The 20,232-nt window shown below is 39.4% G+C and overlaps 3 protein-coding genes across 6 annotated transcripts; 2 read left to right on the top strand and 1 right to left on the bottom strand.

Annotated features, from left to right (window-relative positions):
* The first annotated feature begins 867 nt into the window (after positions 1-867).
* LOC306781142 (uncharacterized protein) lies at positions 868-3,875 on the top strand. The gene is made up of 6 exons (XM_079273858.1): positions 868-1,059; positions 1,349-1,389; positions 2,659-2,718; positions 2,869-2,928; positions 3,081-3,125; positions 3,218-3,875. Exons 2-6 carry the CDS (start codon positions 1,383-1,385, stop codon positions 3,388-3,390), a joined length of 345 nt encoding a protein of 114 aa, XP_079129984.1. The 5' UTR covers positions 868-1,059; positions 1,349-1,382; the 3' UTR covers positions 3,391-3,875.
* Positions 3,876-4,757: 882 nt separating this feature from the next.
* dazap2 (DAZ associated protein 2) lies at positions 4,758-9,461 on the bottom strand. Its single transcript, XM_079273857.1, has 4 exons — positions 9,324-9,461; positions 8,026-8,144; positions 7,688-7,936; positions 4,758-7,561 (listed from the first exon to the last, which is right to left on the bottom strand). Exons 1-4 carry the CDS (start codon positions 9,334-9,336, stop codon positions 7,433-7,435), a joined length of 510 nt encoding a protein of 169 aa, XP_079129983.1. The 5' UTR covers positions 9,337-9,461; the 3' UTR covers positions 4,758-7,432.
* Positions 9,462-10,990: 1,529 nt separating this feature from the next.
* On the top strand, positions 10,991-20,012 carry pou6f1 (POU class 6 homeobox 1). Of its 4 annotated transcripts, none has more exons than XM_079272991.1 (10): positions 10,991-11,158; positions 12,921-13,013; positions 13,649-13,838; positions 13,985-14,121; positions 14,392-14,617; positions 15,274-15,746; positions 16,324-16,692; positions 16,899-17,034; positions 17,122-17,290; positions 17,769-20,012. In XM_079272991.1, the coding sequence occupies exons 2-10, from the start codon at positions 12,960-12,962 to the stop codon at positions 18,112-18,114; spliced, it is 2,100 nt and encodes a 699-aa protein (XP_079129117.1). In that variant the 5' UTR covers positions 10,991-11,158; positions 12,921-12,959; the 3' UTR covers positions 18,115-20,012. The 4 variants fall into 4 exon arrangements, with proteins under 4 accessions (XP_079129117.1, XP_079129120.1, XP_079129118.1 ...); XM_079272994.1 differs by lacking the exon at positions 10,991-11,158 and having other exon boundaries at positions 12,927-13,013; positions 15,274-15,506; positions 15,618-15,746; XM_079272992.1 differs by lacking the exon at positions 10,991-11,158 and adding an exon at positions 13,347-13,427 and having other exon boundaries at positions 12,930-13,013.
* Positions 20,013-20,232: the final 220 nt, after the last annotated feature.

Raw genomic sequence — 20,232 nt, 5'->3', positions numbered from 1 at the left:
CAAACAATAGTCTTCAATACCTTTTTCAAACGGTTCTTGAAGAGGCCAAAAGAGTCACTGGTTGCAGCTTCTCAAATGTGAATATTTGCTGTTTTTTTGTTTTCCATGATAATTAATACAACTCTTTATATATATATATATAAATATATATATATATATATATATATATATATATATATATATATATATATATATATATATATATATATATATATATATATATATATATATATATAATATATATATATATATATATATATATATATAAATATATATATATATATATATATATATATATATATATATATATATATATTGGCAAAATTACGTGACAACAGAATGGCAGTCACAATAAGTAAATATCAGAAATAGCTTTGCATGGGTTAGGGTACCTACTTCTCTCTTCTCTCTTCTCTACCCTGCTTCACATTTTTACCTTTGGAGTCAAACATTTTTTTTTACTCTGTTACCTTGATTGCTTACCTGTAATATCATAATGCTACTGTAGCGAACAAATTTCCCATTCAAGGTAACATGAGGCGTTTCAACCAAGAGTTCTGATTACTGCTTAGTCTGCACTTTCTTTACTCCATGTAGGGTACAAGTTGTTCTTGCCACGTTGCAAGTAGTTGTGTTACTTTTCCAGCAGACATTTTCCTGAATAAATGGCACGTAAGTTTTCGAGTTTACTGAGAGTTCACATCGAGGACACAAAGTTCAAATGCATCATTTCCCATAACACTGTGTCTATCTATCTAGCATGCTCCTACTTCTCTCCTCTGTTTCACATGTTTACCTTCGGAGTGGCACATCTTGTTATTAGACGATCTTTGACGCGGAGAGGGGGAGGAAAGGGAGGGGCGGAAATCGAGAGAGTGTGCTGCATGACTCACGAGGGCTGGGAGAAAAAGTATCGCCGCTTACTGTATTTCACAGACTCACAGGCAGCTTAAATGTCAGACTCAAGTTAGAAAGTGTGCGTTAGTATTCTCCGACTTGAGGGGGAAACAAGAATCGGATTTTAAAGCCAGCTGTTTCGATCTGCTCCACAGCAGCCAGGTAGGTAATCTCACTCAACAGCTGTGATGAACAATGTCTGATTGTTCAGTGTGAGATATACGTCCCCGGGAAAATGTAGCTTTTGTCTTCTTCGAGGGGACATTGTGTTAAGTGAAGTAACTTAATCAGGACGGAGAAGTTTTGTTTGTCCCTTAAAATGTTGGACGAAGAGTCCGCACGTCGGTAGGTGTTGACTATGTGAGTTAAGCAGATGTCCGACATGGTTTCTTGACGTTTGCGGAAATGTTGGTGAGACATGTGGTTGTTTATTTGTTTGATTCTTTTTCAGGTAAAGTCAGCCAGTGAGTTAACTGTCACTAATCATGAATAGTAAGTCCACCTTTTTAAATCAATTGTATTTAAGTGCTTTTATGTCTGTCTTCTTAATATGACTGTGCTGCTATGACAAAATTGATTATTCTATATATTTTCAAAATAAAATGACAATAAAAGTGCTGTGCTTAGTAGAGTAAAACTATTGAGGTTGTTATACCTTTCTGTAGTCTTTTAATTGCATGCTGCTTAATACTACCATTTGATTAACAGTTAATCGATAAATTGATCGGAAGTTAATCGGCAATAGAGGAATTTTTCAAGAAAAAAAAGGTGACAGACATTTGATGCTGTTTCTCAAATGTAACTCCTGGTTTTACATTTGTAAACAAAATATTTTGGGGTTTTGAACTGTTGATTGAGAAAAAAAAGACAAAGACATTGGGTGATGTCATTTATGCTCGAGGATTAATCAACTAATCTCAAAAAATAATTTACAGCTCAATTGATAACGCAATCACTAGTTGCAGCCCAGCACTACGTTCCTCTGAAAGCTGAGTTAAACTGGAGTTGCTTTGTAGATTCAGTTCTTACAAAGTGGTTGATCATCTTATAAAATATGTTGTCATCGACTATTTACCCAACGGTTTGTTTTGTTAAAACCGGCTCCACCTGCACCAGATATAATATGTACGAGTAATAATAATATAACCTAACACTCTGATTAGTGCCTTTCTGCAGCCCAATGCATACTTTTACTTTTGATACTGTAAGTACTTTAGCTGATCAGGGCTGCAACTAACTAATCATTTGGTCTATAAAACAATGAAAAATGGCCCTTACAATATCCCCGAGCCAAAGGTGACGCCATCTGATGTCTTGTTTTGTTCGACCAACAGTCCAAACCCCAAAATATTCCTTTTAGATGAATTTATGGCCAAGAAAAGCAGGAAATTCACACATTATAGAGCATTGTTTCTCAAAAAACTTTTCTTTTGATTAATCCACCTCCTATTGCTGAAAATACTTTTGTACTTCCGCCGTAGTAGAATTTTAAATGCAGGACTTGTTCTGGAATGTTCTATAACTTTGTATTGTTACTTTTACTCAGTTTAAATGCCCTCAGTTTTTCTATCACCACTGTGCTCTCTGATTCAGTCGTTGCATCAGAGAGGAAACAAAGAGATTGAAGGGTTTGTTTCAGTGCCAGCAGTTAATAACCAGATTCCCTCCTCGGCCGGCAGCTATGCGGTTGCACAACTCTCTACCAGCAGCCTGTGTGCTGTAGCCCTGTGACATTTTGAACACATTCTTTTAACCTTCCAGAGTCCGACACGACTCCTTCGACAACCCTCTCCACACACACAAACACAAATGCGACAAAGGGTGAGTACACAAGTTTTTTTATTTTCTATTTATGATATGAACTCACTTGGCTTCAAATCTCTTGAGTTGCAGCCCACAAGTATCCTGATATGATGACCTTAAGACTTTGTGCTGTTTTATCAATGCATGTCATGCTTGTGTTTTGTCCAGCATCAGATATGGGGCTTTTAACAACACTTCCCCCAGAAGCAGACGCCACCATGATTCAGGGTAACTCCTACACTTTTATATTTTACTTCATTTTCTATTTATAGCACACAAACCAGCCTCCTCCTGGAATCGCACACTACTTCCCCCTCCTGCAAAGTAAAACAATCAAATTAACTCTAACACATCGTCTGTTTTTAATTCCCCCTCCTCAGTGGTAACAACAGCAGCCCCCGCCAGCTCAGACGCAGTCGTAGCAGGTAATCGGTCGCACTTCAATCTGAGCTTTTTCTCGTTGTGATGTTTGAAAGCGGCATTTAAAGCTAATTCTTTTTGCCTTATTTTCCCCCAGTGGTCGTTGTCGTCATCCTGCTGACAGTAGTTGCTTTGGGCTTCCTGCTTTACCGGTATCTCTGCCACAACAAAGGAGACTACAGGACGACGGGGGAGCCGGCTCCGGGGGAGGACCCCGACGACCAGCAGAATAACCAGGCCGTGAGCGAAAAGAAGGAATACTTCATATGACCCTGGTGGAGACGAGGCTCTGTGGAGGACTGCTAAGAAATGGGACTGTTTTGTTTTTCTATGCATCTGTGTTTTGAGGGAAGGCCGTGAATTTCTGCACGCAGAGGGGGAAAAAAAACAAACGTGTTTTAAGATGTGTGTTGTGACGCACAAGCAAAACCAAAGATAAGATTGTTACACTGAGCGAATATTGATGGTGACAACAGGTGTATGTTTAGGTTAGCAAAGCTATGCATGAAAACAGATTTTTAGTAGTCGGTTACATGATCCGTAAACAATCCGCAACAATCCGCTACACTGTTTATCAGCCATGTTTCCCCACCAAACAAACCTCTTACAAGACGTGTTGTGAAGCTGTTGGGGGAGAAGTTACTTTTTATATTGATTTGCTTGTAAAATTGTATGTTTTCTATGCAATTTTTTTATTTTAATTTTTTTAATATAAGCTAGTTAAAAGCAATGTCCTCAGTGCAGGACAGCCTAAACATTTGTCGTACCTGTTTTTATATTCCTTGCTAGACACGATTACTGATGACTTCTCCATCTCACATAAATGTGGAAGGCAATTGAACTTGTTTTTGGACTAGCGCCATTATACAGTGTGACTGCTTGCAGTGATGTTTAATGTGTTTCAAAAGAGTCAGTCATAAACCCACAACCTGACTCTGAATCGGTGGTCAATGAACACCTTTTTTTTTTTTTTAGATACACCAAGCTACCTCCAATGAATCTCAAAGTCCTGCACAAAAACATGGTTAAGAAGCAGATGTTCAGTGTTTGACATTGTCGAGTAGATTAGCTGACAAAATATTGGACATACATTTCCAATAGATAACGACAAACCACAGCATCAAATGATTACAACGGATGTGAGTCGAAACCGGAACAGTTTCAACAAGGACTGAATTTGATGAGCTTCAGAGAAGTTGGGATTTATTGTGGACTGTTGGGATTAAAATGCCAGACGCAATAAACTGGCAGCGGTGCAACGCTCTGGTGATATTTGACAAAAATACAGATCCATATTTGACTCAATTCCTTTTATATCAAAGTGACAATATTTGAGTTATTGACTCTTTCGTACAGTATGTATACTAAACTAAGGTGGGAGATAATTATTTATGACAAAAGTGATATTGGTATTAAGGCCAAGCAAGTAGCATCCACTCAAACAATCAAGTACGTTGGTTAAACGATCAATTACCTGTGATGCAGTCTGGCCAGGGAAAGGCAACATTTAAGCTAAAATCACAACAAAACAATAACCAAAAATCCCAGGTGTTATCTCAGGTCACAATCTTGAACTTAACAACCTGCCCTGTTCTAATACAATGTATATGTATAGAAAATTAAACAAACATGCAGCATTTCAAATTTCCAAAATAACCTTTATTCTAAACTTACATTTTAAATTTTAAGTTTAGTATAAAAAAGTTAAGTGCACCTAAGACCCTTTTTCCAAAGTATTCCATCTTTTTGACACTCATCTCCTTTAGTAATCTTAAAAGATAGAATGTGTACCAAAGTCTGTCACATCACTTTAGTACATACATCTATTTTACAAAGTGTTGTAAAGAGAATCCCTGAACTATGACTGTCCATAATCCTTCAACAAAGAGTAATCTTGCTGGCTGTGGTTGGCATAGCATCTACTGGTCAGCTGTGGTTTACAGTACTTCATATTGCTGGGACAAAGCCACCATTATGCTGCTTCACAAACAAGCGATGGAAAAAAAAAGAAAAGAAAAACCTTAGACTGAATCATATTTGTTCTTATAAAGTTTTGATAGCTGTGGCCTCTTCCCCAGCAGAGCTGTATGAAACGACAGCATGAGTGAGAATAAATGAACATTGAGCCATTTAAAGAAAAACACCGCGCGACACGTGGGTCATGTCTGCTATAGTAGCTTTGTTTAAGAGCCGCTGAAAAGGAGTTCATCAGATGAACGAAGCACGTTTCCAGACAGCTGCTCTCTTCCGACCCAACACAGAAATAACTAAATGTCGGTCGACAGCGGCGCCATTTGTTTTCTGGAGGCCACAGCTGTTAAAACTCGATACGGTGTGTCGGATACCCAGTGACACGACGACGCTACCAGACACCAAAATGAAGAATATCTACAAATACACGTTTATTGTATCCCAACTGACTTAGCTAGCTTCAGATACCTCATTTAAAGTTTGCAAGATAACGTATTATGTAAAGATTCTAAAGTTTAATTAGCGGCACAAAAGTGTGTTGGAAATGAACAATTATGCCGACAGTGATATAGCCTCTTTGCAAGTTTGCATACACGTTAAGGCTACCGAACAACACGACACATCTTGACATTACTTTCAAACGGACTAGTTTGATGGATTGTCTAAACAGGAACAGAAATCTCAGTTTCTTGTTTTTTTTTTAAAGTCATGAAAACTGAAAGAAAGAAAAAAAAAAAAGAGTAGCCCCTACTCTGCAACCACTCAAATTTGCTTTGCGGTGAATCTCTGATAAAAATGATTGAATCAAATTTGTACATAGCAAAAGGTGCAAAATGATGCATCAATTTAAAGATGCGATTAATCCACATAAAGTGACATTAACACAATTGCAGTCGTGTCAAACTGAAGGTCTTAGTACCAACAATCTCATACCTGCTTATTCGAAGATATGTTTGCTGTCAAATTGTGACATTTTAAATTTCAAGTAATAACCAAACATAAGTGCACTGTAGATCAAATTTAGGATACAACCAGCTTATTGGTTATACTAAAAACTGATTAGGCTAACTAGTCGTGTAAATGTGGAAAAGTAATGAAGGGGAAAAAAAGAAACACTGAAATATTTATTATTGTCCTCAATCTTTTGAAACGCCAAGAAACTAATGCTATCAGAGGTGACACTTTCCTACGGTGAATAAACACTTTGAAAATTGGATTCTAAATGATACTGTGTGAAAAGACAAAGAGAAACAGTGGAGGGTAGTTCTTGAAGTCTGTACAATAAAACATTTAGTGTATAAACTCTGGGTATCCGACTGTGAAATAGAAACAGGAGAGAAAAAAAAAACTATCTAAAAATGTTACACCAACCACCCCTTCCCATTCAACTTACTATTTGGATTTACTTTAAATTTCTTTCCTTTAAGTTTACTGAAGTTAATTTGATTTAAATTCGGGCTATCCCCAGTGCTCTTTGGCACTTCACTATGTTCATCTACAAATTGCCCAACAAGGTACAGTAAACCACTTTGGATATTGCATGAAATCTTTTCTTAAATTATTTGCTTCAGTTTCGTTTATTTAATTTACAAGTGATTAAAATGTAACAATCCGTCAGTTAGACTGTACAACAAATTTGCTGTGATATTTTGGATACTGTGCAAAGGACGAGACAATTCTAGCTAAAAGCATCCAAGATGCTCATTCTTTTTTTTTTTTTTGTATAGTTGAGATGTAATTTCTCATGATAATCATACTGGTATTTACATGAAACTATTACACATCTATTAATTTAACTACACTGAAAGTTTCCCAAAAAAGACAAATGGATTTTTTTTTTTTTTGCGCTTCAACTGCAACTTTGTAACTGCATTTCACTTTCACCATAAAGCAGCTAAACTATATAACGCGGGTCTGATATTTCAATATTTAATTTACGTTGCTTTTACAGGTATACAAGAACATCTCAATGTAATTTGTGATCCATTCGATCAAAGGAGACCAGGTCTCTTGAACAAATACAGATGCCTGAAAGAGGTCCAATCTGGAATGACCGAAAGAGGTTAGACCCATTCAAGAATTACGGAATGAATTCTACGACATTAAAAATTAGCATTTGTCCTCTCCAGGCAGTGGCATTCATCATTTGATCTCGGGGTCAGAAGTGGAGTACTGTACCTTTTACAAGGGCGCTAAAATATTACATTCCGTTAGGTGATATCAGTATTGTGGCATGGCCAAGTAGCCTGAAGAGGGAGGCATATGGGATGGGGGAAGAACTGGGGCATCATTTGGGGCAGGGACACGGTTTAGGCATGAAGGAGGAGTTGAGGAGTTGCCGTTACCAGATGGTATAACCTCCACTGGATCCACCCAGGAAGAAGTTATTCTTGCGCTGTGCCATTACAACATTGGCACCCTGCATGGCAGCCAGCTGAGCTGCATTGGGGGGATGTCCAGGAGGTGGGGGCTAGAGACAGGGAGAAACAAGCACAAGCATTGGTAGAGAGCCGACCAACTTTGGATTTTATAACAGTCTGCAATGGCAACCTAACTGCAATATAGTTCTGAATAGTTGGACTAGGTGGATACTCACTGGGATGGAAACACCGCTGCTTGCTGTGAAGCGAGCACCAGCATCAAAGCCACCATCTACCATCACTGTTGAACCAGGGGGGTACATGGCTCCCATGGGATAGTAAGCCATGGGGACATTCTGGCCCATTTGCCCAACCTGCATATGTGGCTGCATGGGCATAAACATCTGAGCACCAGGGTAGTGACAGGACATCTGTGCCACCTGACTGGGCACCTGATGTGGAAGCATATATCTGGGCTGGTATATCTGCAGACAAAAGATACAAAAAAGAAGTGAAAAAGAACTATTCACTGAGAGTATTGTGTTATCATAAGATACATAAAAGTAATAGTTACCTCAGAATATGCAGGTGGTGTGTCTGTGTAAGGAGGTGCCTGAGGAGACATTTGCATAGCAGGAGGGTATACAGGTGCAGAGCTCTGCTGAGGGTACACAGCCTGCTGAGGATATGAACCTGCAAAACAACATTTTACTTTAAGCAAATGCTTCGTCATTTAGTGGCTGACACAGAAATCCAAAGAATCATTTTAGAGGTCAAACGTTTCTCAGAAACAACAGAAAACGTCATGTTTATTGTCAGGCTAAAGCAAAGAATAACACATTCTCAGCAGTAATAGAAAACAGCTTAATATTAAAATATGGACTGCAGAGAAATGTAGCACATACAGCCTTGCTTGAGGGGTGAAAGGTAGTCCCAACATATGAAAAAAAGTAAAAACTGTGAACTAAGTTTAAAAAATACAAGTTCAAGTTATTGTTTTAATTACAAGATTTGTGTTTAAAAACTGACAAAACGTCGGAAAAAAAGCCCGACATGGAGCTGAAATGCTTAGTCTATTATTTGACAGAAAATGTATTATTTGATCATGAATTAATAATTAAAGTATTTCTTTTAGCAAAAAAAAAAAAATGCTAAAATTCTCTGGTCCCACTTTCCCCAAAGTGAATATTTTCCGGGTTTCTTTATACAACTGTCCGGGTCTCAGAATTAACGATGCGCATCTTGCGCTATTTATCGTAGTTAGACAAGAGCAATTATTCGAGAAAATAATCGATCATGAAAATAATCGTTATTTTGTCGGCCTCGGCGCTTCAAACCGTGGTAGCAACAAAGGATCCGAGTATGTTCAAATAACTAGCATATATAGCCGAGGGAAAAAAAGACGAGACACGCGATGCAATGCTCTTATAAATATAGGCTACTTCTACCCATATTGTATGTGCACAGTGGATTAAAACGATGGATACATATTTAGATTCCCATGTATGTGAACTAAAACGGTAAAATCATGTTAGCGCTGCCTTTAAATCCTGCCTGTTGTGAGTGGTGATGATGGCTAACTGGAAATATGTGACATGGCCACTAATGCTACGGTGATATAAGGTGACAGTAGATTTACGCGTTCATTATTTACATCTTCGGTGTTTTATGATAAAATATATACCAGCGATCGACGTGTGTGCTGAACAAGTTAGCCAAGCAAACGTCAGTTTATGGTCGTGTACGTAGCTAAACGTGAAGTCCGCTTCAGATGGCCACAACCACACAGCTTCTTCTTCATCTTCTAGTTAAACCCTCAGCGTCGTAAAACGGACAGCTGACTAATCACCCGAACGGAGTGTGGACAAATACCTTTGTTGTTCATTGTTCTTGACTGGTGCGAACGAGGAGGAATTTCAGATAAAACGGAGCTCAACGTATATCTTGTCACGGCCTTTATAACAGGTTACGGCTTCACAATCATTCACTTCCTTGTTTTTCAGCTTCTTGTTGTTGTGGAAGTGGTGACGTCGGTCGTTCTCTATCTGTGGTTCGGCGCACTCGGTGTTTTAAGTGCGCGCGCCCCCTACAGGCAGAAAAGATAGGGGCGTTCAAGAGTGACTAAAAGGTGAAAAGACAAAAATAATCGGACTTGGTTTTTAAGCGCAAAGAATAAATGCTAATTTTAAAACAAAACAAATGCTAACAACTTTGCACTACTGTTTAGTTAGTTAGTTCGTTAATATATTCTATTTTATTGTATATATTGTGCATTTTCATATTTAATATATCTTTTTTCTTTGATTGCTTGACTATATTTTTGCTGCTGTAGTGAACAAATTTCCCCTTGCGGGATGAATAAAGTATCTATCTATCTATCTATCTATCTATCTATCTATCTATCTATCTATCTATCTATCTATCTATCTATCTATCTATCTATCTATCTATCTATCTATCTATCTATCTATCTATCTATCTATCTATCTATCTATCTATCTATCTATCTATCTATATATCTATCTATCTATCTATCTATCTATCTAACATATAGACAGATAGATGGACAAATGGATAGCTATATAGATAGCTAGCAGCTTTACAGCAGACAGGTAACACATGACTGATAAAAGAAACAAACGGCCTAAGGAGACACGCAGGGAGGTAGATAATACAATATTATAACAGGAATACAGAAATAACTTTATTGGAAACGTAGCTACAACTAAAAACAAGGTCAGTTCCTGATACTATTCTGTGTGGTCAATACATTGTATTGTGTTGATAAATGACTCAGCAATACCATACAAGGATGTTTATACTAATATTGATAGGCAGTCTCTTTTTACCTGCCCTTGATTTGTAGTGATCTGTGTTACCCATGCACAAAAGGATATACTTGACCTCTCCTGTCACATTTATTCTTTTTTTTCACCATGTGGATTTCATGAAGTCTTTCGTGCAAATAAAACACACATACACCTGTGTGCTTTTCCTACTGTGTGGAGCTGATATTGTTCATGGAGCCATTGTTAATTTTACTGTAAAATGGCCCACTTGTAGTCATTAATAAAGTGTGTAAGTTTGAAACACGTTTTCCATTTGCAGTAACATTTCCATTTTTATGACATTTACCCATTGATATTCATATTAAACTGAGATCATAAAGTGATGAACCTATAGCTGCATACTTTAAGTGTTATAATTACTTATACTGTAAGTAAACAAAGAGCAGTTTTGGACAACTCTTCGTGTACAGCAGCATGATCTATTATTCCACTGTGCCAGAGCTTCTTTCTCCTCGGCTTGTATTCTCGGTACTTCCCCTTTAAGAGAACCATGGAACCTCGCAAGTCGAGGCAGACATTTTTCAATGCAAGATTTTTCCGTGCATAAATTATGTTCATGACGTAGTGCTAAAGGCCAATTTTGTTGCAATTTAGTCCGACTTTACAGCTCAAATAGGATTTTGTGAGACACCTCAAGGATTTTTGATTATCTGAGCTGTTGCAGAAAGGGCATCGTCATTAAACATTAAGAGAGAGGAGATCCTAACGTTACAACCCTCCTTATCAATGCAAATACCTCTTTTGTGTGCAGTCACAGCGCCCGTCTGGGAGCTGAGATGAATTTTTAATTATGTGTGACTGAAACAAACTGACAAGGACCTTTTATGAAAACGGGGGATTACAGACTGCATTTTCGCGGTAAGTTGAATACAATAACCGGAGTCTACTCGAGCCTGCTCCTCGCGCATAGCAGCGACATGGCGAGAGGAAATGAGTTTCGGTTAATATGCAATGTTCGTAATTAGCATAATTTATATATTTATGATAAAGAGAGGGACATACATAATACTCGGTCTCTAGGCACGGGTAGAGATGGTTTCTGTCGCCTGTGCTTGGTGGATAGTGCTCGTCTTCAAAAGTGGCCGACGCGACGAGACTTTTATTGGGCAGGATGGGGGTGGGGAGCTCATCAACACCCGCTGAAGTTTTTGACAGATCCTCGTTTCTAACAGGGCATTGCAGCAGGAAATGCACCATCTTGAATCTTTTTTTCTGATCTGCGATTGAAATGTAACCACTTCATGTCGATGATCCGCGTGTTTCATCACGTTTTCTGCAGCTGAAGTGCAACACAATCATGGCCCGTTTCTCCGGCCCCTCCAAATAGTCTGGTCCTGCAATCTCAGAAATAGCCATGAATAAAAACCAGTCCTCTGCATGTGGGTTTGTTTCCAAACCAGGATAAAAGGGGTCACCCCAAATAAACTTCATATTTATTTTTGAAATGGCTGCAAAAGGAGTGGATTAAGTAAGTGAAATAGCATCTTTCATAACCTAGGTCACACAGTGTCTTACACAAGGATGAATGATTAAAAGAACAAAATATGAGACACACATTAGAAAATAGCACAATAACAACATAACAATAGAAGCGCCTCAGCTCAAAACAAGGCTCATGACTCAACCATAAAAGCACAGAGATAGGTCTTCAGCTGTGACTTAAAACACCCAAATAGAGTCTGCTCACAGACCCAGGACAGCAGATGCGGTCCTCTTGTGATTTCAGTCTAGAACGAGGTACAACTATCAGTCCTGGTTCAGGGGACCTGAGGGGCTGAGCAGAGGTATTCCGCATTAGTAGATCACTAATATACTCTGGAGCAAGACTATTCAGAGCCTTGTAGATGAGGAGTAGGACCTTAAGGAGTGTCTCGGCAGCTAAATGTTTGGCACTCAGCAGAACAATCTATCCGAACTGTACAACAAACAGTTCCCAAAGAAGTCAGAATATATTTGACAGTAGCCAGCCCTTGCACTAAGAATGTAAGTTCCTGCCCTCTGGTCACCGCCTCAGACAACCATTTGCCAAAACTAACAGATATACTGTAATTTCTCTTTTATACCCTCTGCCATATTACTGCTCAACTTTGTAAAGTACAGGTAGCATCAGCACATCTCCAACCATGCCTTTCTTTCTTTCTCTTCCCCTAATACAATTGCCCCTCAGGGACAAATAAAGGTCCTGAACTTGAATTGAATCCTAAATTTAATTGATTTCAAAAGAGTGAAAACAGTGGGCATAGTTTTGCAATATTCTTCAGGTGAAAGTAGCAGGACCGAATAACTGTCTTGACAAAACAATGCTCTGTTAGTGGCCGATGGACTCAGGTTTTGGAGGATGTTAGTAGAGACCTCGTCTGGGGAAAAGAAAAACAGTGTTTTACTGTGATTTAATTGAAGACAATTTTGAGACATCCGTTAACTAATCTCGGCCAGACACTTGTACAGAGCAGTTCAATTTGAGAGGTTTTTATCAGTGTAGCAATGATAAAACACACAACCAAATTGACGGATCGAGTGCCCTTGGTCGTCAGACTCTAGATCAAGAAATCTTTTTCCGCGTTTGTTTAATGACTGTTTGTTCAATGACTGTTTGTTCAATGACTGTTTGTTTACCCAGAATGTCAGGAAGACAGTGACTGCGGTGGTGCAGCGAGCCATGAACTCCCACGATCCGCCTGCCAAAGATGCCCCACTCACTGTCAATGAGCAGGTAACACTCACCTGTCTGTTAAAACATGATGAACGGCCTTCTCCTCCCACTGTAACCGCTCTCAGCTACTCCAAACCCTGACGACTGATGTTGTCCTCAAGTTCTTTGCTGCCGTTTGCTCCCGTCACCCTCCATGTGCCAACATACCATATCATAAAGGAATGATTAGCTTCCACACAAGTTCATTGAAAAACACTTTTGTCTTTTTATCACCTAATAATGCCTGCAGATCATTGCTTTTTGTGTACTCATGCTTTTTTTTCTTTCTTTCGTGTGTGTGTTGTTTTAGGTCATTGTGTCCTAACATGTGCTCGGCTTCTCTGTTCTCCTTAGCCATTCACTGTCTGACTGCAGAAGTCTTTTTTCAGCCATTTAAATCCTGCACTTTGACATTCCCCGCAAAGACTATACCAGGTATGCATCCTCCCCTCTCTTCCTGCATTGTCTCGCTGCCTCTCCTCTAGGTCTTTCATTGTTGCATACCGTGAATCATCAGTTCAGTCAATGTGAATTGATAAGTAGAGAAATACCGAAATTAAGTTCTTGTTGTTCGGGTTTTTGTGTTTGTTGATGAAGTGAGACTTTTACCACATTTAAAATGTTATTGACAGAAGTGTTTTACAAACTACTAACAGGTCATTGTGATGTCAAGCCATGAGACTATTCGTGTGCTCGAGGTAGAGGTCGATGCATCTCTGCCATCATCAGGACCCGATGGGACGAGTGATGTCAAAGCTGAGGAGGGTGTGGCTCGGCCTGCAGAGCAACGCGGGGCTGGCAGCATACAGGACGGCCCCGCTATGCCCCAGAGCACTGGGGGAGTAGGTAAATCACGGTCATAGCAGAAAATGATGGATTGCACATGACTTATTATTCATGCATACGTGACACAGTTGTTCTGAAATGTTAATAGCAGCTGTTACAACCACTTTAAATGTCGGTAAGAACTAACCCTGGCTGTGCTCCTGCAGTGCTAGGTGAGCAGCAGGTGGTGTCTGTCGAGGTTCCTGCCCCTGCTGTCCAAACACTGACTCCTGCTGTTCCCATCAGTTTGTCCCTGTCGCAGCCCCAGACCGCCATGCCCATCACTGTACAAGGCTGTCCACAGGTATTGAATTTACACACCCTATACATTTTTTAAATTCATCTTAAGTCTTCAGAGATGGAATGATGCCGTCAATAGTTTTGCTGTGTCTTTTAGTTTTGTTGTGTATTTGAGTACAAATGCAATGAGAATGTATCACTGTTCAGTTCAGTAAAAGTGCCCCTGTAAAAACACCAGAATGCCAGTAAATAGATAAAAATGAGGTCGAAAATGTAATTTGAAACAGCATTACTATGTTCATCCCAGTCAAATGAGTTGATTATACTACATTAGGTGCTGACCCAGGAAAGTTTGGCCACTCTGATGACCAGTATGATGGCCCAGACAGGATCTCTGGGGCAGCCCTTGCTCATCCCCATCAGTATGGCGGGCTCCATCGGTGGCCAGGGAGGTCTGGCTGTTCTCACCATACCTACCACCAACGTAGCCAGTCTCCCCGGGCTCACAGCAGCTAACACAGCTGGAAACCTTCTCAAACTGCCCTTTGCTGGCCTCCAAGGTAAAGCACAAACTATCTGTGTATGCATGCTCCCCATATAGCCTCTCATATTAGATTTTGGCCACATTTCTTTTTTGCTAGATCGTTGTTGGCTGCCACAGAAACCCTTTGGTCCACACTGACATATTTCAACAATATTTGATTGCACATTAAGGAGAATGAAATCATAACCTTTTCCAATGTGTTTGAACTCCAAAATATATATATATATTGATTGATTGATATTGAATGCTAATTCTATTATATATGAAGCCATAACACTGATTTTATGCAAGCAATAAAGCAAGTTACTTCATGGACAAGTCAGCCTATGTTCAGATAATTGCCTCGACTATGTATAATTTGCAGGCCTGTATCTAATACTGGTGCAACGGTACAGCAAGCGGTTTGTAAGTCATGGGACAGTTCATTTTTTTACGGTTCGGTTTTGCATCCCTTGTGAACATTGTAAAGAGTACACCTGCTAAACATCAGCATCTTAGCTTAGCGTTGACATTGTGAGCTGGTTAGCACACTTACGTTAGCACTTAGCGCAAAGCACTCTGTGCCTGATTACAGTCTCACAGAGCAGCATGTCGGTAGACTCTTGAGTCTTGTTATAACGTTTTGAGTCTCACAGTGAATAATACGTTGCAAACTCTTGAATTTTTACTCAGCTGCGACAGTCCTGAACTCTGTTCAGCCCCAACTGCAGACGAACGCTCAGACGATGTTCCAGCCTCAAGCTGCCATGCAGCCAGTGCAGGTGATGTCTCATCCAACACAGGTGACCAATGCACAGGTTACCGCCGCTCAGGTGGCGGCGGCCCAGGCGACCACTGCTGTCTCTCAGTCCAACATATCGTTAGCAGCGCTCCAGGCTGCAGGGCTCTCTATCAATCCTGCCATTGTAAGAATGCAGCTTCAGGATTTATACCTTTGTTTACTGTTTATAAATATAATGTCAGTCATGCAATTTAATTTCCTGCGCTTCTTACACATGTTGTGTTGTAATGCTCAGATCAATGCTGCGTCTTTGGTAACGCAGCCCCAGTTCCTCAGTTCCCTCACCTCCACTCCTATCTTCACTAGTGCCATGTCCGGCATGGCCGGCATCACCAGCCAGATCATCACTAATGCCCAAGGACAGGTGGGTGCCACAAATGAATGCTTCTCGGTTTATTTTTGTGAGTTTGGATTTGCCTTATGGTGTCTCTCTACTTTGTACTTTCAGCTAAAGGAAAGACGAGGAGCTTTTACAAAGAAAATAACATAACTCTTAGCCTTTGTAGTGTATCATTACCCAAAAAAGAATTTTTTGAAGGTGTTCATTTGGATGCATATTGATTGGTAATCACTTTTGTGTTTTGTGTTTTGTGTTGCTTTTGTGTTGTGTTTCTATTGCTGGGAATAACAAAAAAACAAACAACAGCCTCAAGTTAACATCAGTCAGCAGTACTATTTCAAGTCAGTGGAGCGGAAGACGATTTCTGTGAAAACTGATTTGCCCTCTCAAACAGTTCCATGAATCAATCTTTCCGTTAGTGCAGCTCATCTGAGTTACTAGTGTTTAATCTTAAAATACATTTATTCCAAGAGAACCGCTAAAAGGCCGTACTTCACAGGTTGTTGAATGTTCTGAAAGTGGCTTTGGTAAGCGAAAACTATCACAGAGCATTACATTCAATTATTCGTGTTTCTCAAACAATTTCAAACAATATTTACAGGTCATAGGAACCCTCCCTCTTCTGTTGAACCCAGCCTCTCTGGCTGGAGCGGCTGCCACACCCACCCTTCAGGGTCTGCAGGGTCTGCAGGGTCTGCAGGGTCTGCAGGGTCTACAGGGTCTACAGGGTCTACAGGGTCTGCAGGGTCTACAGGGTCTACAGGGTCTGCATGGTCTGCATGGTCTGCAAGGCCTGCAAGGCCTGCATGGTCTGCAGGGTCTCCAGGTCCAGACACTCACCCCACAGCTGCTTCTCAACACCCAGGGCCAGATTATTGCCACAGTGGGGAATGGATCTGCAGTTGTTACTTCTGCTGCAGTCATGCCCAAAGCTGCTGCTCCCCCAACACTTACCAAACCTATCACACAGGTAACTAACTAAAATCTGTCTGAATTTTGTTTTGAGGTCAGAAAGGACTGAGTCATTTCTGCTTTTTCACTTGAAAGCTGAAACAGACCAAAAATGACTTAATGCCTAATTGGCAGATCTTTAGCTATTCCTGAAGGTATTTAAATATGATTAAACTTTGTCATTTGCATCATTGCAGGTTATATAATTTATCTGTTCCCTCCCAGGCTTCAGGAACAACTGTCAGTCAGTCACCAATTGTCATCGCTCCTCAGCCGTCTGTACTGAAGAATGCCACCACGCTCTCCTCGACAGTACCCATCACCTGTGGAGACATTGTAAAAGTGGGACAGCTTGCCGGCAGTATGTACCTACACCTGCTTCTCACATCCAAACATAGATCCATTTTAAGTAGGTCGTTATTTTTAACCAGATTCCCCTGAATTCTAGAACCCCAGCAGGTAGTCAGCAGCGAGGAAGGCATTAATCTGGAAGAGATTCGGGAGTTTGCCAAGAATTTCAAGATCCGTCGGCTGTCCTTGGGGCTTACTCAGACACAAGTAGGGCAGGCTCTAACTGCAACTGAGGGTCCTGCCTACAGCCAGTCCGCCATTTGCCGGTAAATTACTCCCCTGTTCATGTTACCTGCCTATGGAAGCTTTCTTAAGTAATGTTTTGTGAAAAATGAAAGATTCTACACTATTTTCTCTTCATAAAGTGTGCAGACAGTGCATTTGATGTGTGCATTCATTGTTCATGTCGTTTATTTATTGGAAACAATTCCTTTAAATGTTTTAATTAACATTTTCATTGCTGAGGCTACACTCCATACAGAAAAGAAATACCGACCTCTGTGAGAATATATTTTAAGAATTGTTCAAATGGTTCATGACCTGAAATGGCACTTTAATATGAACAGCAATGGAGTCACAATTATATAGAGAGTAAAAATACTGAGACATTTCTCAATAGGTTGGTGAGAGCTTGGTGGACTAGTACCCAAAATATATTTTGGATCTTAGTTATTTCCCTGCAAACTGGTTGTTTGTGATATGCAGTGTGTGTTTGCGTTCAATGATTTTACTTTTGTAACACAGGTTTGAAAAGCTGGATATCACGCCGAAGAGTGCTCAGAAGTTGAAGCCGGTGTTGGAGAAGTGGCTGGCTGAGGCTGAGCACTGGAACCAGAAAGGCCAGCAGAATCTGATGGAGTTTGTTGGCGGCGAACCATCCAAAAAACGCAAGCGGCGTACGAGTTTCACACCGCAGGCAATAGAAGTTCTTAACTCCTACTTTGAAAAGAACGCATTGCCAACAGGTCAAGAGATTACAGAAATTGCACGAGAGCTAAACTACGACCGAGAGGTCGTGCGAGTCTGGTTCTGTAACCGGCGGCAGACGCTGAAAAACACAAGCAAAATCAATGTCTTCCAGGTTCAGTAACGAACTCATTCTGGGATGATGCGTTTTTTGGAAGTCGAACATTCAATACAGCAACACAGTTGTGAATTGTGTTGTACATAAAAGCCAAACTCCATTAAGGAGTATGAACTTTTATAGAAAAGAAAGGAAATTACACATAATTCAAGTGTAATGAAAGAGTACTAAAAAAAAAAAGGTTGATATTGTATTTTAAGACTCTACATGTGTACACAACTCCTGTGTGGTGGGCTGCATGGTTCTTTTGTCATGTACAGTGATGATAATACAGCGATATTAACGTCATATTTAAAAACATTTGGTGAAATTTTATACAAGTGATTTTATAGGCTATACCTCTGAATTATAATACGTGGCAGTGCATTGAGTCACATTGATTTTAGTCACATAATTGTCACTTTGTCACAATGGGTGACATTACGCTGATATTTGAATAACGTGCTTTTGCCACCGTGGATATTTTCAGAGTTCTTGCCGCTCATTCATTTTATATTCATGTAGTATTTGTACTACATGAGCAGCTTTGCAAACATAAAAAAGCCTCTGTAGACTAAAAGTAGGCAATAGCATATAATCTTATTTTTATCAGAATTTGTTGTCTAATTAATGCCAAAACTGACGTTGCTATCTATGGACCCCTGACTCTGCAACAATTCTTTGGGACAATCATAATTTTGATATTTCTTATTGAAAATCACAAAGATGAGCTTAACGTCTGTAGTAATTTCCTATTGTTTGGCGTTAAATGCGTCACAGTGATTTTTGATGTTCCTCGGACAACAAGTTCTTATCAAAATATAATTATAGCTTCAGCTGTTGCCTATGACGCCACAACTGTAAACTTTTTTGGGGCATTTTATAATGTTTGTTTAATTTGTGAGTTACTGATTGTGGGTGAAACGTGTGTGAATTCACTACAGTCTGTCTTGTTTTTACACTTTCTGTTTAATGTGCTGATAATACTCTGAGAGTATTTTGTGTTTCCTCTTTATTCACAGTTGTGACTGTTCCGTCAATGGGTTGACAACGGTTCTGCAGCATTTGTTTTTTCAATCTCAAGTTCGATAAAGTGTATGTTAAAAGCAGGAACTTAATTGGACTATGATGAAGGCAGTTTAAAACAGTCTTGCGTTGCCTAGAAACATGAGCACCAGGTTTTTAAGATACTCTTACTAAGTCCAATATCAATCAAATTTCTAAAAATGCAATTATATGTTGATCCAAGGAAGGGGTTTTGTGGGTTAATGACTTTCAATCTGAATCAGTAAGAAGAGTGTTTGCATGTGCAGTATGAAGTTATTTTCTAAAACTATGGCCATTTTCTTTATCTTTGCCAATGCCAATTCTTCAAGAATTCTTTGCACTTTAGTGACAGTAGGAAAAGTGAAGGGGATGCGAATGGTTTATGTACAGTGCAAGGTTTGGTACTTACGAATGTGGGAGAATTTAATTTCTGCATTTTAATGTTCTTGAACAGCAACAATCTTTGCTTTGCAAAATGTAGCAGTACTGGCCAAATTGCAATCATCAACTTAACAAGCGACTTCTATCACTAAGAATAATGTACTTTTATGCAGAAAAAAATGTAAAATACTGCAGTTTAAATGTACAAGCTAATATGCATTCATCCAATCTTTCCCCCCGATTTTGTGAATTATATGGTGCATATTTTCCTTCTGAACAATTTTTTATAAATGGGCCTATTTTGCAATGGACATACATTATACCTAAACATACAAAATGGTAATATTGCAAAGTTCTTGCTATAATATTTGTTTTCCCCTCTGTTCAATATGGGAGGCCAATGTATAATATTGTTTAATATACTAAGTTATCAATAGAGAAAAGAAGAGCTAAATTACAATAATAAGATGATATTCATTTGTTCTGCAAAGCACATAAAGACTTCAGGTCTTTGCAAGAAAAGAGAAGTTGGATGCTTTTTGTCATTTTCTCTCAGATAAATAAAACCTGTTTTTATTCATCACTCCTGATTGTTGTGTATTGATATATTTCAACATTTGAAATGGTTGCAGTTGATAGTGACCCCTGATCTCCATAAAAAATGGGTTGTTTTGAAAAGTAAAATATCACTTCTAAAATCAGGAAACTCCATTCTTC

The sequence above is a fragment of the Melanostigma gelatinosum genome, assembly GCF_949748355.1.
Source record: "Melanostigma gelatinosum genome assembly, chromosome: 8".
NCBI classification, from domain to species: domain Eukaryota; kingdom Metazoa; phylum Chordata; class Actinopteri; order Perciformes; family Zoarcidae; genus Melanostigma; species Melanostigma gelatinosum.
This window is presented reverse-complemented; position numbering and strand designations above follow the sequence as displayed.